Source organism: Sinocyclocheilus rhinocerous, unplaced genomic scaffold (assembly GCF_001515625.1).
Source record: "Sinocyclocheilus rhinocerous isolate Xijiao unplaced genomic scaffold, SAMN03320098_v1.1 scaffold1600, whole genome shotgun sequence".
Lineage (NCBI taxonomy): Eukaryota > Metazoa > Chordata > Actinopteri > Cypriniformes > Cyprinidae > Sinocyclocheilus > Sinocyclocheilus rhinocerous.
Window position 1 is genome coordinate 2,570,582 of NW_015665129.1, and position 22,423 is coordinate 2,593,004.

Sequence of the window (22,423 nt, forward strand, 5' to 3'; positions counted from 1 at the left end):
GCGGCAACAATACTACAGCTAGAATAAAAGTTACGCCTTCTTTCTTTATGTGAACATTTGGGCGGTGTTATGCAAATCTTCCCACATCGTGACGTAGACATGTGGGGGCGTGTTAGAACGAGCCATTTAGGTAGGCGTGGTTGACTCTTAACTTTTATAAAGAATATCTCTTTGGATTTGAGACTTTAGTCTTTGCAACTTTACAGATCTTCTTTATGCACCAAGAGCTTGTAAAACTTCAAAGAGAAAGGAAAAATTGAAATCGCATCATATGACCCCTTTCAACAATATGAAACCTCTTTGAGACCCCCCTATCTTTGGGACTGAATGACGTAGGGCCTTGAAAATTAAGATTCCAAAAGAAAAGTTTATTAAGAACTAGAATCTAAAATCATATTGCGATATCTTTAATATCTTTAAGATATTTATGACAGTAATGTTCAATGCAGTTGTTTTGACAGAAGGAAATGAGATACATCTCTAGTTTCAACATTATTTGTTCTTCAGACATTTCTCTTTAAAAGAAAAGAAGTATCATATTTTTGCAAATTGATCCACATTTGGTTTTTGACCACTAAAAATGTGTACAATTTAACGATTTACCCCAGGAGCCATATTGAGATCCCAATATCTCTGGAACCAAGCCATATAGGGCCTTAAAAAACATGCCAAAAGAAAAGAAAGACCCAAAATCTAAAAGGGCACTAAGATATCTTTAATACTTTTTGAGTTACAGGCCTGCAAACTTTGGAGAAAAAGCACTTGAAAAGTGCTCTTTCCCCATTTTTGAACGGTCACAATTGGCACATAATGCAACAAAGATTGCTAAAGTCAACAGATTTTACTAATAGACCTACCAATCTCTGTGTAAAAGTAACATTATGATGCTGCCATCTTTCTGAAGTCATTTTTAGCCCCCTGTAAATTGGCTCTGAATCTCAGGTGAAAATTGCCATTTTGACCCCCCTCTACAAAAAAGCGGATTACTCAGTAAATATTCATCCATGACATTTAATATTTTGGCTTTCATTACTATACATGCTTATCTTTCTTCAGAAAAAATATTAGCAAAATCAAAAATTTGAGCCAGGGAAGTTTCTGAAATTTGGTTGATTTGACAGAAAATTTTTTTAAATAATTCCTCAGACGTTCTATGGATTACCCATATATTGGTTAAGGTGTTGTATCTACATTGGCTGTATATTTAATGTGAAAGGCTACATTTCATTTGGCAGCTGAGGGTCCAGCGGTAGATACTGTATCTGCTCATTTCTGATCTATAATTGAACACAGAAGGCTTGGGTCTCTCAGAGGGTCCAGACTAGCGCTGCTGTAGTGTTTCCTCAGGGCACTGGGGTTCAAGGGAAATTTTCAAATACAGCTTGAAATCAAGATTGAATTTTTAACATTTTCATGGTGGTTAGGTTTCTGAAAGTTATCAAGAAAAAGAAAGTTTTCAGTAGTTAAAATGCAGTTATTCAGTTTAGTCTATAATAAGCATTACAATTTCATTTGAGGTGTGTGTGTGTGTGTGTGTGTGTGTGTTTGAGGGGGGATGATCTGTGAGTTTGTGTGTGAATAAAATGTATATGGAGATTTGTGTTGTGATACCTGTGCCTGATACAAACTGCCAGTGTCTCGAGAACCAATTCCTACGAAGGAGCGGTTGGCAGGTGGCGTCCCGGGAGCAGAGTATGCTGAGAGAAAGAGAGCAATTGGGATTGAAATGGGACCATAAAGTTATTCTCACGCAAATCTCTGTAAGGTATAAGCAGTGATATCAGTTTCAAAATCTGGTTCCTGGTGGATTTAGTGTTTAAAACACAGTTTAATATTACTATATTCAGTAGAGATCTAAAATGCAGTTTAAGGGCGTATGGCGTGCATCTGTTTCACACAGGCACCAAATTGATGCTGAAACTGGGTCACAGTTTCTGTTTGTTACCGTCAAGACTGTGTAAATAAATATTCTGTGTGGCAGAGGCTCATTCTGTTGTCTGCTTATGTAAATCCAGTCTGTTGTTAGTGAATGTGCGCCTTCATCTCTTAAAGACTGTATTCTCAGCAATTATGGAAGCTGATGTGCTTTCTTATGTTTCTTTGGAAATTCTATTTGTCTTGTTGGTAAATAAGGAACACACAACATAATCTACGCATCCATCTTTATCAAACGGGCCTTTGGATAAGCTGACGTATTTACGGGACGTGATTCTAGCTGAATAATCATGTCGAGCATTGAGTCTGACTGTGTGAGATGGCGTATCGAGCCGATTGATCATCTGGGATTCTGCAGCACAGCAGATAGTGAACATATTGAGCTGTTCTCTGCATTAATAATTAAATTAGCATGATTAATGGACAGGGCAGCAAGCACTGGTCCATTAAAGCTGATCGTCTTGTCATCCAAATGTATATGTGCTTATATGGTTTACTGATGGAAAGACACTTTCTTTGTTTCTCTAACACTGAAATTTAGCGTTTATTTAACAGACAGTTCACTTTGAAGCTGTTTTAAAATATATATAAATGTGCAGAGTTGCAACGTTGCCTGGCAACTGTAAAAAGCCAATAGTTATGCAAATTAACTACAAAAAACATGAAACATTGTTTATTCTGATTATTAACAGAAATAAATAATTAATTCAAAAAAAGTAAAAATGTAAATAAATGCACTACCATTTTTGAAAGAAGTCTCTTATGCTCACCAAAGTTGCTTTTAATTAAAAAAATAAGTGAAAGTGAAAGAAAAAGCTAAAAATTATCAAGAAAAAAAGACTTAACTTTTGTTATATATATATACGATAAAATGTGTTATCCATTTAAAAGCAGCCAAGACAACTGTGTGTTGTTTCTTTGTGACATGAGCCAGACCACTAACTCTGAGCCAGCCATCTTCATTTGTCGATTAAGGTTTCTTGCTAATTGAATCACTCTAAAAATTTAAATCCTGGGGTTTAACTCTATTTCTTTGTGTGTGCTGCTGTCTGGTTTTTTGGCTATAGGTATGGTGCCCCTGTCAGAGGTGGGACAGAGAGGGCGAACAAACGGACGGGTTGCAAGCGTCCCACTTACTGGGGGAGGTGGGTGAGCTGGCAGCTGCGTCTGCAGAGGTGGTGCTGGATTTGGACTCTGGGGGCAGCGTCAGACGGGGCAGGCCAGGGGGTAGCGGGGGGGCCAGCATCTGAGAGGAGATGTAGTGACTGGATACCTTCACCTGACCACTGCCATTCAGCTGCAGAGGAAGAGAGGGCAATAGTCAGCCACTGTGGGGAGGGACACCTCACTGCCTCTACACAGCTAACATCACAATACATGCATCTACTGTCTCTGTGTTTGTCTTACTCTCTCTTTAGCTCTGTTTTTTTTCCTTCGATGCTAAAATTCTTTGAGATCTCTGCATATTAAGGACTATGATTGACATCATGGAAGATTTTAACAGTTCTTTAAGATGTTAATCATTTTTGATGAACTAATGCAGTGTTCCATTCAGTTTAGAAATTGGAATTTCCAACTTCCTACTTGGAAAAGTGTAATAGAACGCCACATAAAGATTTCAACTTTTCAAAACTGACACTGATAAGTTCATTGTAAACATTAATTTCTATTACCTTTATGTTATAAATGGCAGACGCTTATATCCTAAGCGACTTACATTGCATTCAACGTATACAAGGTATTCATCAGTTCATGCATTCCTTGGGAATCAAACCAATGACCTTGGCGTTGCTAGCACCATACCTTATTGTTAGAAGGAATTATTTCAAAATTACAAATAATACCTGTTAAGCTAATGTTTATAGAAACAGTTGGGTTAAAAATAGTACAGAACAATCTCTGTTTATATTTGCATACCTGCAAAACAAATGCTACTGCAGCATTGCCATTTTGCATAATTTTCCATGCATAAGACAAAATCTAATAGGACAACCTGTACAAGATCTAGTGGGAATATCTCGCATCTGACATTGAATGGAACACAGTATTAGAAAATACATTTTATTTGTTGTATTAAAAAACCTCTACACCACATTAGCCTCTCTGCTTCCCCCACCGGCTCTGAATACTGTTAAATTTCAAGACACGCCTGGTTATGTGATCTCAACACAGAGATCATTTCTTCATTATCATATAACACTTACTTAAAGCTCAATTAAAGGATGATCCACCACTGACAAGATGGTCTTTTAATAAAACTTGACTGTCTATGCAGTAGAAAGGTGAAGTTTAAAAAAAATGTTGCTTAAATGACTAGAAAAACAGATAAAAGGGCTGTGGCATTGCAAAAAAGGTAGGGAAACTTCAACACCCATAATGCACTGAGCTCAATCCATTTGTCCATGAGCGGAGATAAGTGCAGGTAACATGGAGAAAGAATACACATTGTTCATGTACACTATTGACACTGTAACAGTTTCACGAGTTCTCACTTTCGTATAATTAAATAAAGGTTATGCGTATTTGGGGGGCTGTCCAGGGAGAGGGCTCCGAGCTTGGCAAGACTCCCGAGCCAGGGGCACCCCCCACTTCAAAAAGTGGAAAAAATGACTTGGTATCTGATGAAACTTTAAAGTCCAGTCTCATATCTCCACCTCCTCCTACCATCAGCAGTTATGTGGGAGAAACAGAGTAACGTTGTGCACACTGTTCTAGCGAACGGCCCATTATGCATCGTTCTATTGCTCTACCCTGGCCGCAAATCCATAAAACCCTCCATCATGCTCTCTTTCTCTCTCAGAGGGTTTGGCTCTCGTTCGCATTCTCGCGGGATAAAACTGCACATTCACTGCCCTGCACAACAATAGCTGGTGAGTGAGTCAGCGGCATTGTGGGTCAGTGCGGCTGTTCTTTGTGACTGCTTGGCTACGGTCAGACTGCAGTAGGGGGAATTTCAACGAGTCTGCAGAATCGGCGGGGCACGGCTGCCACAGGGCAAGATTCATAAATGTGTGTCTCTCTCTCTCTTCCCCCCATTTTTGTGCCAACATCAGCAACACCCCTAGACACAGAGATCTCCTCCTACTTGGCTGTATTTCCTGTTCTCTCACTCTCTCTGCCTGACGTGGAAATGGCACACGACTTTCCTACAGGCACCCCGAGGATAAGTCATTCACACTTCATGTTAGTACTTTATGTCACTGTCAGAATGAAGCCATCCAGCCAGTGCTAATTCGTGATCCATGGTCAGAACAAGCAGAATGATCCCAAGAGCTGCTCACCCCGTTTAGTCAGTGATGTTACTCAGATGACATCCTGGGTCATTATGGATCATTAAGTCATTATGAGAAGAAACAACACTCAAATAAAGTGTCTGAGCTATTTCAAATGTATGACACTATAGCTGTACTGCAAAATACACCTTAAAAAATTTCAACTTTAACTTCAACTTAAAAAACTTCATTTGCTGCCTTAAATGTTTTAAGTATAATCAATTTTGCTATACAAGCTATTTCAATTTAAATTACATTAAACTGACTTAAAAATTTTAATCTTATGTAAATTGTGTAAAAACGGAGAGAAATTGGTTAAATTGATTTGATGAGTTAAAGTAATGGAAAAACAAATGTTGCCATAACTTATTGATTGTATTAAGGGATTCTCTGGTATTAAAAAAAAAATTCTATAAATTCTACCTGATAAGTCGATATTTATTTTCATGTACCAATAACCAATAATTGGCCAAAAACCAATAAACAGCCCCTATTAAAATTCTATACTGTTTGTCTAAATAAATAAAAAATGAAACACTAAAAACTAAAATAAATCATTTTAAATGCCACAAGAGAATTTAGGCATATTTATATTTTTGCATTTGGCAAGGTATACATTTTATCAGTTAATTTTATGTGACACTGCATTCAAGATAAACATGTTTTTAAGACTAACTTTAAGAAACAAGCATGCTCAATTAAATATCACTAAAAATTCAAATATGTTTAAGCAGTGATTTTGAATGGGTGCTTCCTAAACTCCACCCACATGGTTGCCACGCCCCTGATAAGTTATATACCCAGCCAAATAGATTTTCATCTGCTCAGGGCAACACAGGCACTGAGAAACTCTTGTCCGTGAGTATCTGTGAAGGAAACAGAGCTGATGGACGCTTGTGTTTAGACTGCAGGTCGCTTTAACGGAAAGGGTGAAATCTGACCATGTCGAGACTGCTTGCTTCTACAAGACCGTGGTCAGCTCTTCTTGGCTAAGATTAGATCAGAGTGATCTAAGGGCACATGATGGCATATTTATCTGTCTCTCACTCTTACTTGCACACACACAAATATATACTGCAGATACAGGAAGCATGCAGTCGACTTCCTAATTCATCCCGTCTGGTATAATTTAAAGGGGTCATAACATGGATTTATTCCCTGTCTCCTTGAGGTCCACTAATGTTTTTTTTCTGCCAAAAACAGTCACAATTTTGCTGTTTTACATTTACTTTCTGGCCAGAAGAATTAAATGATCCTTTTTTGCTCTCAATTTAAAGGGATAGTTGATAGTAGTCAAAATGAAAATTCTGTAATTATTTACTCCCCCTCATGTCGTTCCAAACCTGTATGACTTTCTTTCGTCTGATTAACACAAAAGAGGATATTTCATGAAAAATATGAAAAATGAAAAACCAAACAGTTTTGGTTATCATTGACTTCCATTCAAATATATATATATACATATATGTATATATATATATATATATATATATATATGTATATGTGTGTGTGTGTGTGTGTGTGTGTGTGTGTGTATACATATAAGCTAAGTAAATGATGACAGAATTTTTATTATTGGGTGAACTGTCCCTTTAAGAAATGCTCCCGTTGCATGTGAAATAAGCAAACAGCGCTTTTCTTCAACCAAATCAGGAGATTCAGATTAGCTGTTTTATCCCATGCAGTTTTTAACTGTCATGGAAAATATAAAGACCCCTTTATATACAAATTCAGCTCATTTTTAATTTGGCATACTAACAAATCCAGTGTTGAATATGAATAAACACGGCAGGTTCAGAGCTGTGCTTGGCTCACGTATGGGACCACATGGGGTCCTACCAGAACTATGGCTGCTGGTTGGTTTAGCTGAACAATTGAGGCTGATGTTTGGGTAATTTTGGATACGTTTTCACATATCCTCATCTGTGATTGTTGGAGTGTGAATGAAAGCTGATGTGTCAGCATGCTCAATGGGATGATCTTACCGGGCTGGGCTGTTGATTGGACGGGTCACAGGCCAGAGAGACAAGATCCTTGAGCGGGTCTTGAGAGCTGAGGTGCGGGGGGTACCGGATGGCCGTGTGTGGGAAGTAGGTGGAGGCAGTCTGGGGGAGAATGGGAGCGCCAGGGAAGTGCAGAGACGAGGAGGGATGTGGACCCCGAGAGATACCTGAAAGACACAATTATATTCTGCCTTATTCATTGGAATTATTCACTGACAGCCAATATGGTGTTTTTACTTCTTTTTAGTACTCTTCAGCCCCTGGCCATTGCATGAAAAAGAGCAGCATGAACTTTCATTAAAATATCTCATTTTATGTTCAACAGAAGAAAGAAAGTCATATAGTTTTGAAATGACATGAGGGTGAGTAAACGATGACAGAATTGTAATTTTTCTGTGACTTATTCCTTTCAGCTTCAATACCTGTGGATTTTAGCTTTAAAACAAACTATATTTGGTTTTGTATTTGAAATAACCCCATCAAAGTACACTACTGTTCAAATGTTTGTGGTCAGTAAGATTTGTTTTTTAAATAAATTAATCCTTTTATTCAGCAAGGATGCATTAAATTGAACAAAAGTGACAGTAAACAGTAAAGTGACAGTTTTGTAACATTTATAATGTTACAAAAGATTTCTATTTCAAATAAATGCTTCTTTTGAGTTTTTTAATTTATCAAAAAACTGAAATACTATTAATATTGTTACGTTAATATTTTCAACATTGAACCAAATCAGCATATTAGAATGATTTCTGAAGGATTATGTGACACTGAACCCTGAAATAATGGCTGCTAAAAATTTTGCTTTGCCATAACAGAACTAAATTATATTTTCAAATGTATTACAATAGAAGACATTACTTTTAAATGTTATGAAATATTATGTAATTTTTTTTCAAAAACATCTAAAAAATCTTACCAACCCCAAACAACTGAACGCTAGTGTACCTGTATATAAACAAACACAATAACACATTTTAGTGACACATTTGATAAAGCTGCATACTGTATAACCAATGTCTTAATTAAAGAGCTCTTTGTTGAGTTGTCACGTCCCTGTCAGATTTAACCATCATAATTCTCTACAGAACACTTTGTATGCTGTAACACATTTGGCAAAGCCCAGCAGAGGTAATATCAGCTTGATGTTTCAGTGCAGGCAGCATATGGCTGACACGCTCCACCAATTCATCTGAACAGCCAGGCTAATTGTTAGAGCATAACTCAGCCAGCTGTGAGGCTGTGGAGACGACAGATCACAGTACAACTATAAGAAACGACCTGACAGTACTCTCGTCTCAGCCCATTGAAATTGTGAACGATTTCTCTGTGCATATTTAATATGTTTCACCAGCCCCTTTCTTACAGTCACCAGCATTCAGATCTGCCTCCATCCAATCAACAACCGATGGATAGAACCAAGTCCCTGCCCTGGAATTTTTGTTTTTCAATAATCTGAATATGTGTCACAATACGGAAGAAAAAAATCTGTTGCGACTTACTTTAATGCACGTTCCTGGTCTTATTAAGAACAATTCATGTTATTCCCAAGGAAATAATGGTTTGGCTTTATAATCTTTCATCAAAATGTAATAACTAAAGCCCTGAAAAAACATTCTTTTGTGGCTCTATTCTGGTATGTTACTCTGACTTCTCACAATCTAAACAATTCCCGATAGCTAAATTAAAGCCCCTACATGTTTTCTTGTACACTTCACATGTAAGGTATCAAAATATGTTGCAAATCATATCTTTTTTTAACAGGGCCTTATATAAGTAGGCTGTACATGATATGATGATATTAGCAGAGACAGTTTGGATAACCAAACACAACAGTAGAAACTGTACAGTATATTTGTTCCTCCCAGCTAGCCATTTGCGGTGTTTGTGTGTGCAGGCCTGTGATGACAGAACAGACAGACATATGCACGTGTGTGTTGTCCCCTCACCGCTGTGCACTGCAATGACAGGTCTGTGGTGCTGTGTGAAGCCGAGACGTGGAGAGCTCTCCTGAGGAGATGGACTATCCATCTCTGTCTTCTTAACTGTAGGGGAGATTCCTGTGTGAAAAAGAGAAAAAAGTAGAGAGAGATGGAGGAGGGGGAGGAGAGCACGCGCTTGGCTTATACGGAATACTGCAAATTCAGCTCCATTGTTCTATACAAGGACAAACTTTTCTGAGTCTAAAGGAAAGCTTAGTCAGCTAATTAATGAGCACTGCATGGTCACTCTAGATGCTTCTGTCAGGTCACAGCAAATGCTTCTAGTTACCACAACTGACCACAAGGTGGCGCAGTGTAACGAGAGTTTTGACAGTGCTGCAGTGCAATGCAGAAAGTGCACTCTCTCCTTGCGGCCTGACCAGTGGGATTATGGGAAAATATGTCTGTAGCTAATGATCAGCACCGATTATTTAAGGTCAAAAGCAAAGATACAGTCTCCATATGGATGTCAGAGTGATCTATTTAGGACCTTCCCGATATGGAAGTTTTTCCTAATAAGTGAAACATATATGTCTTAAGTTTCCAGAAACTGCTTTGTTTTCAAGGAAGCATATGTGGAGATCTTCTTAAGTCAACATTCTTTCATATTGTTTGCGGTTTTAGGATGTCGTTTAAAGGATAGTTCACCAAAAATAAAAAATCATTTAATCACCCTCATGTCACTTCAAACTTTTACTTTCTTCTGTGGAACACCAAAGCGGGTTTGTATATTTCATCCAAACATTAAAAGTAAATGGGGTCCCAACGTTCTTCAAAATTTCTTCTTTTATGTTCCGCAGAAGAAAAAAGTCAAACTGGTTTGGAATGACATGTGAGGCTGAGTAAATGACAGGATTTCCATTTTTGAGTGAAATATACCTTGAGGGACACAAACCATTGAAGGAAACAGTTCTGCTCCCAAACTCCACATTTTAACCTTCAGATCTTAATCCATAGGTGCACGAGACCAGAGCAATCAGCTGGAGGATTGTTAAAGAGAAACTCATTAGGAATGTCTAGACAGGAAGTTAGGTGGGCCACCGCAAGGGATCCGGCTGTGCGTACAGTGATGGGATTTGCTCTGGAGGCTGATATGAGACCAGTGCTGTTACTTCATACACAGTGATGGATTTCAGATTCCTGCTGGTTATAGATTAGGGCTGCATGATAAATCATTATAGATTAGGGCTGCACGTTCATATTCGCGCGATTTTTTGCACAGCTCGTCAGTGAACAACGGCTCGGTGTAGTTAATGCTGCTCAATGTGAAAGCACGCACGTGATGGAGATTTACAGCTGATTACAGAACCGGCTTTCTGACAAGATGCGCGTTAAATATCGCATGCGATTTATCGTGCAGCCCTATTATAGATCAGTGGGGAGGGGTGAAGCAGGTCTCCTGAGATCTTAAGCAACAGTTTTGCCTAGAGGGTTAATGGATATTCACAAGGGTGTGACAAAAGTCGGATGTTATGCAAGGTCTGAAACGGCAACTCAGCACCTTTCTAATCTCACAATAAACTCTGAAGGTTTTAGGCTGATCTGGTGCTACAAACTTGAAATCTTTTGCTCATGAATAAATATTAAACTGTATGACTTGATGAATGCAAATGAATTTCAAATTTATGTATTTGTTTTTTTCATTTAGGGCATTTTAGCCCTGTTTCAAAACGAGCTGCCATGCCACCTACTTCCCACACAACACAGAATCCTAACTGTCGTAGAACCTTATTTTTATTAGCATGATGCTAAGCTAATACATTTAACTGTTTTAATATGTATCTTTCAACATAGAATCATATGTATGTTATGTATTTTATATATACACTAACATTTGACTAACAGACTGAAGACTAAAGTAATGGCTGTTGAAAATTCAGCTTTACCTTCACAGGAATAAATTACATTTTAAAAGATGTCTAAATAGAAAACAGTAATTTTAAATGGTATTAATATTTCACAATATTACTGCTTTTACAGTATTTTTGATCATAAAATTGCAGACTTACAAAGCATGAGAGACTTCTTTAAAAACATTACAAAATCTTACTGACCCAAACTTTTGAACAGTTATGTAATTATAATCATGTATCACACATGATTATATTAAACTAATTACACAACCATTCAAAAATTTGGGGTCAGTAAGATTTTGTATTGTTTAAAAAAAAAAAAATGCATTCCCTTGGATTAATTTTTTTCCTCAGAGCTTGTCACAATGCATTATGGGATTACATTCTCCACAAAACATACAAGCCTTAAAATCTGGCCAGAAACATGAGGCAAAATAATTCAGATGAATAGCCTTCTTGTCGAGAGCCTACAGTATGTTACCTTAAAATGCTCTCTTTATAGAAAGCTTACTAGATTTTGGTCCAGAACCTTCCAATGAACTCTAATTTTACATATTATTAAAAGCACACTATGCAAGATAATACAACATATTTCAGTACAAACAACAAACTAACATCAACACCGCATTTACATCTACGAACCACACTTATCCTTTTATGCTCCCACAAACGGAACTTTCCCTACATAGATTGCTCATTGAAACTTCCCCTTATACATGAGAGGTGGATTACAGTATGGTTTCTATATCTACTGCTTGCCCTACTTTATGTGAAATTAGTAGAGCTGCTTCAGCATAAAAATAGCTGTCTAAAATGGTTTTATAAGATTTAGAAGGGTTTTTACGGTGGGTTGATGGCTGTCAAAACCTCTCAGTTATTCATAGCATCAAAGGCAGTGATCCTTTATACCTATTTCATTCATTAGTTATGCTTTAGCATCAAAAGTGATTATGATATGGACTGTAACACTTGAGCTATATTCCCAATGTATTTCTGCCATATAACTACATAAATCGCAACGCCTCCAAAACAGAACCACAAATTTGCATTATGAGCATAGCAGGAAACCTGCCAACCCAGTTATTCTAGTTGAAAGTTCATGAAGATCCCAAGGAATCAAAAGTATAATGGATGAATTATTAAAATGGTAAAAATCCTATTTACAGAGGAGCAGACAACTGAAGGGTCAAAGGTCAAACGCTTCACTACAACCACACAGTAGGTCTCTCTCAGTAAGAGGATACAGCAAGAATTCAGAATTCTGCTCCAAGGTACAGTACAGTACAGAGTGCAGTGCTGCTTTCTGCAGACTTTCACAAAAATGAGAGTTCATGAATTAATTAGGATTTGGCACTACGTTAAGGAAATTCAAATCCGAGTCCAGTCTAAGCTTGTGATTTTAGACTTCCTCTAACTGCAGTTGAAAACCTGATATGTTTGTCATTCATCTGAATGTGCTTCAAAAATAAGGCCCACAACTATGCTTATGAAGATGAAAATCTCCATGCACAATAGGCATCCACTAGTTGACAAATCGATTAGTTCTACCTCTATTCTTTGCTTTGTATCTGTGTCAACTAGATCATGTCAATTCAGTTCCACCTGTACACTACATAGTGACAGCAGGAAGAAGAATTTTTTTATAAAATGACACGCATTTCTGCATCATTATGTTTGTATGGTAAAAAATCCAAATATTTTAGAATATTTTATAATTGAAATCAACCACACCATGGACCAGTGTTGTTATTGTCAACAAAAACTAAAACTAAAACTATTAAAACAAGAAAAACGATTAAAAAGCTTTGATCTATTATCTATAAAACTATTAAAAGTTAAAGATGAAATAAAATATAACATAAATATTTGATGAAAAACAAACTTTAAAAACATATTTAAACTTATTTTATAAATATAAAAAATAAATAAAAGTTCTAAAATTCCTAAAACTGAAAAGGAAAAATTTAAGCTAAATTAAGATATTTAAAACAACAAAAACTAATACAAATTAAAACGCATGACAAAATTAAAAAGTACATTTTTTAAATGTAAAATTTTAAAAATGTACTTTGTGGTAATCTAAATTTACAGGTTTTAATAGATATTACAGTATGTTAAAAATAAAATTAAAAAAAATATGTAACATTATCATCATAAAAATGTAATATTAAATATCTCCGAACCAACCTTACTTCATTAAGTTACACAGTAATTACAAAGTAATTTTAAGGGTTACCTCACTTTTTACAGTGTAGTTTGACTAGATTACTACAGTAGTGTAAAAATGAGTAGCTATTCAAGCCCTCATGCACAAAAGAAACCTTATTATGGGTGTTGTGGTGTAGAGGTCAAGGATCGAGGGAACTGGTACAATCAATACAGTATAAGCCACCATTATGCCTTATCCCAGGTTGCTACAGAGGGATCGTCCCTATAATAAGTTAATGGCCCAGTTCTAAAGAAATTGCCCAATAAATTCATGGAATACAGAAAACCTTTGATAAAATTTGCAACTCTGTATTTCTGTTAAAATGTTGTCTTGTAAGATCAAACAAAAAGGCTCACCTCCTTCCATCTCCTCTTGCCAGTTGCGTGAACTGCTGGCAGGGGAGTTGGGAGAGGTGTAGTACTCGCCCCCTGGGCTGGTGTCTATATCGTCCTCCATGGATCCTGACTTGTGTCTCTTACTTCTGTGTGAGTAAAAAAGGAGAAAGAGAAGAAAAAAAAAATGAATGATGGAGAAAAGCATTGTTTAGTCAAACTTTATTTCTTACACAGACAAACAAATGCTCTCCCAAACTGTCTGGACGTGCCTTATGGATGTTCCTTTGGACCTGCTTTTCCCAGACACTCAGCTACGACGAGCAGTTTGCCAACATTCACCTTTTGTTTTAGCTTTGCAGTGCGTTTAATGGAAAATAAGCGCATTAATCAGGACTGAGGCTTTGGCTAACCACAAAAGCAGATAAATCAAATAAACTGCCCTCAGCAGACCTGAGCGAGGGGCCGTGTTCTTTCACACTCACTCATCTTTCCCAGGTGCATGTAAGGATGTAGTTTTGTGATGTTTTTATTCAGCTTTGTGTATCGCCGTGACGCACACATGACAAATCTTATTGTCAACCGAGGTGTACCGGTGTCTTGAGCTCAAAATGCCTCGGGCTCCCTCTGTCTAATTCAGCCAATACAGAAACAGTTAACGGCCAACATTTATCATGGCGAGATGCTGACAGGTACATTTAAAACTCTCAAAGCCTTGTCTAACCGACCTGAAATCTCACATGCTCCACAGTTTCAGCCTGGTTCGGATAAATAGGCCAAACATATTTTGGTTTGAACCAGTCAGCAACTGCTGCAGGCTGTTGCATTCATGGCAACAAAAAGGACCACCAAACTCAAAAACAACAGCTGGTGTACAAACATCTACAATGTAGCCGTTGTTGCTTCTGGTCTTGAGGTAATTGGGTTGGATGCCACTACAGCTTTTGTTGGAGCAGAAATAAAAGTTAAATCAGTGAACTCTCTGATACAATAATTATGAAATAAAATATGCCAAAATGTACTCAACTAAAAGTAAAATAATTTCTAGGGCTGCACGATAAATCGCATGCGATATTTAAAGCGCATCTTATCAGTAAAGTCGGTTCTGTAATCAGCGGTAAATCTCCATCACGTGCGTGCTTTCACATTGAGCAGCATTAACTACACAGAGCCGTTGTTCACTGACGAGCTGCGCAAAACCACGTTCACATTCGCGCGATTTTTTGCTCAGCTCGTCAGTGAACAACGGCTCTGTGTAGTTAATGCTGCTCAATCTGAAAGCACGCACATGATGGAGATTTACTGCTGATTACAGAACCGGCTTTCTGACAAGATGCGCATTAAATATCGCATGCGATTTATCGTGCAGCCCTAATAATTTCTAATCTTTTTTATGTAAAATGCAGCTTTTTGAGAAATCTGCAAATCTGTACACTGTAGTGGATATATATATATATAGTAATACATTTAAATCTCTTTGTGAAAGTTGCCTTTAGAGTTTATATTGTGGACAGATATATTTTCAGTTACAGAAAAAAACTACATTAAATACATAAATAATACCTGAATAAAAGTGTTCTATATCTATCTTATAAATAGAAAAAAACAGTTCCTTATGAAAAGGACAGTCATTTAAAAACAAAGGGTAAAAGGTCATTACTTATGGACATCACCAGAACAATTTGACAACAACTGTGGGCAATATGGTAAAATCTGGTTTACTCCTTAATTAATATCAGATTGTACCACTGGACTGAATCAGAGGATGTTCATGACTTCATCAAAGCTGGACATGGATGGAGTCCTTATTTTAATTTGAGACAATTTAACATATTAAACAGATGTGGCTTGATTTCGGTCTTTTTTTGATTCTTTTGAAACCATGTACTGTACATACACATGCACACACACACACATACACACACACACACACACATACAAACACAGGTTGGATCTCATCACAAGTCAAAAGTAGCTCAAGGACACAGTGCCTTTGACAAAAGGATGTGTGGCTGCTGCAGGCAGATGTATGGTGGAGATGTGTGTACTGACCCGCTAGAGGAGGTGCTGGGAAGGGTTCTCCTCATTCCCACCCCTGAAGGGTTCAGATCATAAGCAAGATGACCCTGCAGCTCTCCGAGAGAGAAGTTCGGCCCCGTGCCCGTCACCACCGGTGCTGCACACACACACACATACAGAGGTTATGATAAGCATATAACAGTTAAAGCTTAAAAAACATTTGATGTAGAACAATTTTATGTATTTATTTAAATATTATGTATCTGTAAAAACAATCAAACAAACATGCACTAGCATTCAAAAGTTTGGAGTCAATAATATTTTTTATGTTTTTGAAAATGTCTTATGCTCACCAAGGGTGCATTTGTTTGATCAAAAATACAGTACAGCAATATTCTGAAATATGATTAAAATTTAAAATAAATGTTTTCTATTTTAATATATTTAAAAAAAATAATTTATTCCTGTGATGGCAAAGCTGAATTTTCAGAATCATTGCTTCAGTCTTTGGTGTCACATGATCCTTCAAAAATAATTGTAATCGGCGTAGATAGCATTGTGGGCAGTGCGCTGACATACAGCGCTGTTGCGCTAAAGCCATTCCGAGTTCGAATCCTGACTTGAGGGCCTTTCCCAATCCCACTCCCCAATCTCTCTCACTTCGCTTCCTGTCAGTTCTGATCTGTCCTATCGTAATAAAGGCAAAAATGCCAAAAATAAATTAAATTAAAAAAAAGAAATAATGCTGATTTGGTGCTCAAGAAACATTTCTTATAATTTTTAATGTTGAAAACAGCTGCTTGATATTTTTGTACAACATTTTGTTCAGCATTCTTTGATGAAAAGAAAATTCAAAAGAACAGCATTCTAAATATCTTTGCTGTTGCTTTTGATCAATTTAAGGCATCCTTGCTGAATAAAAGTATGAATTTCTTTAAAATAAAATCTGACCTCAAACCTTTATTCGGTAGTGTGTTTATCGCAACAATGACTAAAAAAGTACTTTGTATTGCCATGTTTTTTTGGATATGGTATTACTATAATGCCATGTTTTTAGAACATTGTAATTGTAATATCATAATATTCTTTGAAATAGCCTAGCCTGGTAAATGAAAATAGTCATTCAGTACCATGGGATATATTAAAGTACCATGGTAGAAAACTTGATGCCTTCACTGTACCAAGGCAATGCCTCATTACTTATTGTATGGGACAGTAAAAACGGTAGTAGCGTACATTCTGATAAATCCCTTAGCACCTTCACATAGAGGAATATTTGGAGTTGAGCCGTGACTTAGTCTCTTTACTCACATGGTTAACATTGGTGATTGTTATCTAGTGTACAGCAAACGATCACAGTATAGTGATGGCTATCTAGTGTACAGTAAACTGGAGTTTTGCAGCACGACTTGTTAAATACTTGCATCATGTGGGTGTAATCTCACACATTCATGTTTAAGCCCACGCGAGGCTCATGAATCTGTGCCACTGCTTGTCTGCTCTTACCTGAGCTGACCTCTTTCCAAATATCATTCCATTACTCTCTGTGTGTGTGTTGGAATGCACAGTAATTGCTCGAGCTTAATGGACAGGCTGTATTGTGTGTGTTCAGTTATGTCTGAATGTGTTGTATGTAAATACAAAGCGGGAACAATGGGCTTGTTGTTCCAGCATGACTGACCTACAGTATATGAACGCTTACATCAAATATTGTGTAGGAGTAAAAATAAAATAAAAAAATAAATAAAAAAAAACCTGGTTTGAGCATGTTGGGTTGGTAATGCTGATAAAACTGCACAATGCACATTAAGACATTCAATTAGTCTCCATTCGCAATCTATCAGTTTGTTTGTAACTTGTAAAACACTGTGACTGCACACAGGTGTGAGGAGTGATACACAGCGGTCTCGCTTATTTGACTCACTTATAAGCCAACTGGGAAGAAGAAAATAATTTCAGCTAAACACAATCAATTACGTTGGACAGACTGGTGGGATTCCTTCCCTTCTAATGAGGAGCTGTCAAAGCCGACATAAAACGGCTGTGAAATTGACGCTTGCGTCTGCTATGTGGGAGGTGGGAAGGGACAGATGAGATAGGAAGACAAGAAAATGATTCACTAAAACGCATCAGACTCCCAGAGATACTTTTAAAGGGACAGTTCACACAAAAATGTAAATTTTGTCTTTATTTACTCACCCTCATGGCATTCTAAAAAAATTCTGAAGCTGTATGACACTAAATTATGATAATTCAACCCAGATTTTACTTCTGGGTGAACTGTCCTTTTAAGTATATTATACAAAATACAAAAGCATCTCACTTCTTGATACTTGCACCAGTTCTGTTACACTGAAGACGCCCGAAGTTACAAAGCTCTCTTGAAACTCTGGAGCATCTGTTAAACAAAATAAAACATGGAATAAATGATGGAACTTTCCAACACAAGGATATCACCAGCATCTCACGCACAAAGAAATTCAATTTAGTTTTCATTTCTAAGTCACTCTGGATAAAAGCATCTACTAAATGAATGAATGTCAAAGTTTTACATAAGCAGAGTCTGTTCAGCTAGTACACACAGATTGGAGTGAATTATGGACAACAGGAAGTTTCAGATACAATGTTTTACTGCCTTTTGAATTACCTTAATTTGAGGGTTTCTCTATCTTACTGAACACAACTTTTGAATAGTAAGGTATAATCACATTACAATAACCACTAATTAATTGGTATATAATATTATATGCACTGTAACTCAAATAAAATTGACAAACCAATTTTAAACAGTTGTCAATGGACACAGTAAAGTACTTCAGCCACCCCATCAGTCTCATAATAATACCACAGCATTATGAGCAGGACTGAATATGTGAACAAAACCACCGTCCTGATCGTTACTATCTAGAGTTTCCCCAAAAACTGAGCTAGACTTTTAACCACACGTGATGCATAATAAAGTGCTGGCCTTTCAGACTATCTCTGTTGAAACAGGGCAATGTGGGTACGAGTGTGACACGAACTGGGCAGAGATAGAGAGAGAGATTCAGTGTGTGGGTATGGGTTTGAAGCCATGCATGTAGGCTGACTTGTGTAAACAGGATGTTTGTATAGTGCAGGATAGGAAGCTTACAGGACTGCACCGCACTGTACGCTGCAGCACACAGTATATGCAAGTATTCCTGTACATGTGGTTGTGTGAATGTGTGTGTACATGTGCTCTCTTACCCATGGTGGCTGCTCGACTGTCCTCCTGATCTGAACCAATGCCTGTGCGAGGACTACTGCTCTGTTCAGCTTCTGAGAAAGACAAAGAGAGACAGAGAGAGACATTAGTCCTCAACTCAGCAGATTCTCTTAACAGATATATAAAGACCTGGAAAGAGGCCTGGAGAATTGAGGTCAATATTCTGATTTTGTACAACAATTTTCACACTATGGTGGATCAAACCTTAAATGTCACATGCATTGATCTTATGTTTTTATGCAATTGTATAATTATATATATTATATATAATTTTTATATAATATTGCACATATTCAGGTCAAGTGAAATCAATTGTATCTGAACATGATAGGATGCAAAGCCTGTTGACCTCGAGGTAAAAGTTGATATGTTATTTTTGAATGGGAAATAAACTGTAAATCTGAAAATAATAATAATAATAAAAAAATACAACAACACTGCATTATTTGAGTACTAATGTCCTGGAAATAAATACAGGTTTATGTTCCTGCTCAAGTATTTTTTAAATAAACAAAAATATAAATATAAAAAAAAAAAACATATAAACCTAAACATTATAAAAAAAATTTTTTTCCACTTAAACAAAACAGACTATAGCAAAAATTATAAAAAAGCATAAAATAACAATATAAATATAAACATTATAAAAAATATATGCTAAAATTTAGGGGTCTTTTTCCAGGCTACATAAAATCTTAGCAGGGCAAGTGAAAATCTGAATTACTGAACAACTAGTCAACTACGCCAGCAAAATATGAATATAAAACATACAAATAATAAGCATTTGAATGATTACTCTGATTTTATACATGCAGCAGTTTTATAAATGGCAATCATAAGCAAATTGCAGCAGCGTTAGAACTTGAGTCCAAGAATCTATAAGCGTATGTTCAATGAACAGAAACCTCTGACATGTTGGCGTGTGGTTGATCATGTCAGTGATAGCTTTGGTAATCCAACATAAGAACATGTTTCTGTATAAACAACAGAGAAAGCGAACACTGTATGTTTTAAATAAATCACTCATAGGTTACTGATACAGTCATGCGCTCTGATACCCTGACGAGCTGAGGCTCGTAAATGAGAAACACACCGTATCAAAGTGCTTCAAAACCATTCAAATATTCTCTTTCTTTTCAACTTGTTTGGCAAGGCCGAGCATAATCTCGTTGAACCCTCTTCACTGGCAGAGCACAGGGATTGTATTGCCAAAGTGTAAACTCATTGAAGCAACACAATAATGACAAAACAACCTAATCCAACCATAAAACCTTCCCATTTGTGTGTGTTCCAGCTCTTTGCCACACGGATGTGAGGGAAAACTCAGATAGACACATAAAACGAATTCGAGTCAAGAAGCGGCAGAGGATTTTCTGAATAGGGAATGAAAGAATAGAGGCGTTACCACAAGGACTCTGGCAGGCGTTCAAAGAAAAGCCAGTAAAAAAGCTCAAGCTGGATAAATAAATAAGAGAGCTCCCTATCAGATGGGCCGCACGCCACTGCCAGTTCAAAGCCGAGGAGAGTCCGACCGGCTGCACACGTCTGAATGCAACGCTTCATTACGACTCTCACACTCTTTGTGGCCTGCAGGACTCAGAGGCCAACCGCAAACTACTGCTCAAGACACATGAAAACACACAAGCAGCGGCAATATCTATTTTTTTATAACTAATTCAATAAAAGTCAGAGAATTTGAGTTTGCAACCTGTTTTTCTTCCATAATCTGACGTATTTCCAATTATAACAGGATATTCAGCTAAACAAAATGTAAGGTAGGTTTTAGGGTTGTGCCGATAGACGATAGTATTGTGTATCGACAATAGTCAGAGATATCGCCTGTGGCTAATGCCTTTGACAATATCAAGACAATTATTATTATTATCAGGCTAGTAGTATTATCTAATTAATATCAGAGCTTATTTGCTCCACCATATTTCTTTTTACACATTTTTTTTTTTACACACCATTGAGTTTATGAATGCAATGGCTAATCAGAGGCATTCAGATGAGTCATTGCTGAAACAGCGGAGATTTGTTGTTGCGTTTTAAGTTTTGTTGTTTTTTTGTTGCACGCTCGCTGACTGAATTCTGCTCTCTTGCGAATTCTCTCATCATAAACAACAAAGTGCAGATGTGCGTGCAAAGTAAGTATAAGAGATTTATTCATCATACAGTGTAGACAGCTTCACGGACTATAAAGGGAGTGAGGATGTTGTTTTATAATGTAAATGTTCTTTGCTTGTTTTCTGTAGTTGCTGTTTGAACTGAGGAATGTCATGACATCCATATGCTACTTGACTAAAAAGATATAATTTGTAGTTAATAGATTACACTAACATTAGGCTGCTTTTAGCCTTACCCTGGAGTTGGGGCACTCTCCGGCTTTAAAACTAAATAAGTAAATAATTAAAAAAATTAGCATGACAATATCCTGCACTGGCGTTCTCATAGGCTGATGATAGGATGATATGACTATGGGGCATATCGCCCAACAAGAGTAGGTTTAGATCATAAAAAGTGGAGTTGTGAAGTAAAGTGAAAGCAGTTTTGCTAAACTGGTTAACATCACCCAACAGCCTGAATGGCCTAAGTTATGTAACCAGAAAGTCTTTTTTTACCTTTGGAATAAAAGCTACCGCTGAATAAATCACAGCAAGACCAGGAATGTGCATTAGAAAAAAAATATGGGCAATTTGGATTTTATGTTGACTTTAACATCACAACTAGTCTTCAATCCGCCCACTTGGATAATGATGCCAGCATAATTTTCCCCTGCACACAAAATATTAAATGTTTTCTTAAAATATATGTGCAAAGTGCAGCCTAATTATGTTGTTGTAAGTAAAATACACATGGTCTGGGGGGAAAAAAAGAATTATAAACCCTATAAATCTTCAAAAGTTCAATGACATTCCAAAGGAAGCGGTTGGACCCGGGCCATAATACTCAATGTTTTGATTATGAAAAATTGGAGAGGCCTTAAACAGTAGGAGACAGATGGATGCTGAGAGGTCTGAAGTCTATTCCAGAGAAGACGAGCAATGCTTAAAAGTGCGGCAAATTAAAAATAAAAAATAACCCAATACAAAGCATAAACAAACATGTCTGTCATCGTTGCGATTCTTCGCAGGCCAGGATGATTAGTGCTGCCAGCTACACAGAGGGACACGCTCCAGTTCTCTCTCCCTCTGCTTTTCTCCTCCATGACCGTCTTCAGAGTCCTGTATGCGCCTGCCAAAAGCTGCGGTAGTTTCTAGGCAAGCAGCCCTCAGACCAAATCTCTGGCAAGGAGAATCGGAGGGAAGGAAAAATAAAAGTGTCAGTTTGAGGGAGATATTGGCACAGAGCACCTCTGACACATCTGTGTCCAAAAGGATCCGTGAAGCTGAAGACACCAAAATATAAAACGTAAATAAGAGGGGAATCGCTTCAACCGAGAGCTCCACATTTCGTTTCCAACATAAGTCCAAGAAGAAAAAGTAAAAAGGCAGATGGAAAATATGATGCAATCTTATGTGTTTGAACGACGGACATTTTCTTTGTGGTGCATGGAGTAGTGTTTGCCATT

General features: G+C 37.2%; 1 protein-coding gene across 5 annotated transcripts in view; it reads right to left on the minus strand.

The window, feature by feature from the left end:
- LOC107731220 (nuclear factor 1 C-type) overlaps nucleotides 1–22,423 on the minus strand; it is a 125,396-nt gene that overhangs the window by 11,351 nt on the left and 91,622 nt on the right. For 2 of the 5 annotated variants that reach the window (XM_016542240.1, XM_016542239.1), the window contains 9 exons: nucleotides 18,834–18,905; nucleotides 17,929–18,003; nucleotides 15,639–15,762; nucleotides 13,611–13,735; nucleotides 9,160–9,270; nucleotides 7,193–7,377; nucleotides 3,073–3,232; nucleotides 1,612–1,697; nucleotides 1,100–1,428 (listed from right to left, as the gene is read on the minus strand). In XM_016542240.1, the coding sequence (XP_016397726.1) occupies nucleotides 1,372–1,428; nucleotides 1,612–1,697; nucleotides 3,073–3,232; nucleotides 7,193–7,377; nucleotides 9,160–9,270; nucleotides 13,611–13,735; nucleotides 15,639–15,762; nucleotides 17,929–18,003; nucleotides 18,834–18,905 (995 nt within the window). In that variant the 3' untranslated portion in view covers nucleotides 1,100–1,371. Of the gene's footprint in view, nucleotides 1–1,099; nucleotides 1,429–1,611; nucleotides 1,698–3,072; nucleotides 3,233–7,192; nucleotides 7,378–9,159; nucleotides 9,271–13,610; nucleotides 13,736–15,638; nucleotides 15,763–17,928; nucleotides 18,004–18,833; nucleotides 18,906–22,423 lie in introns of those variants that run through there. The other 3 variants (XM_016542241.1, XM_016542242.1, XM_016542243.1) reach the window with 3 other exon arrangements.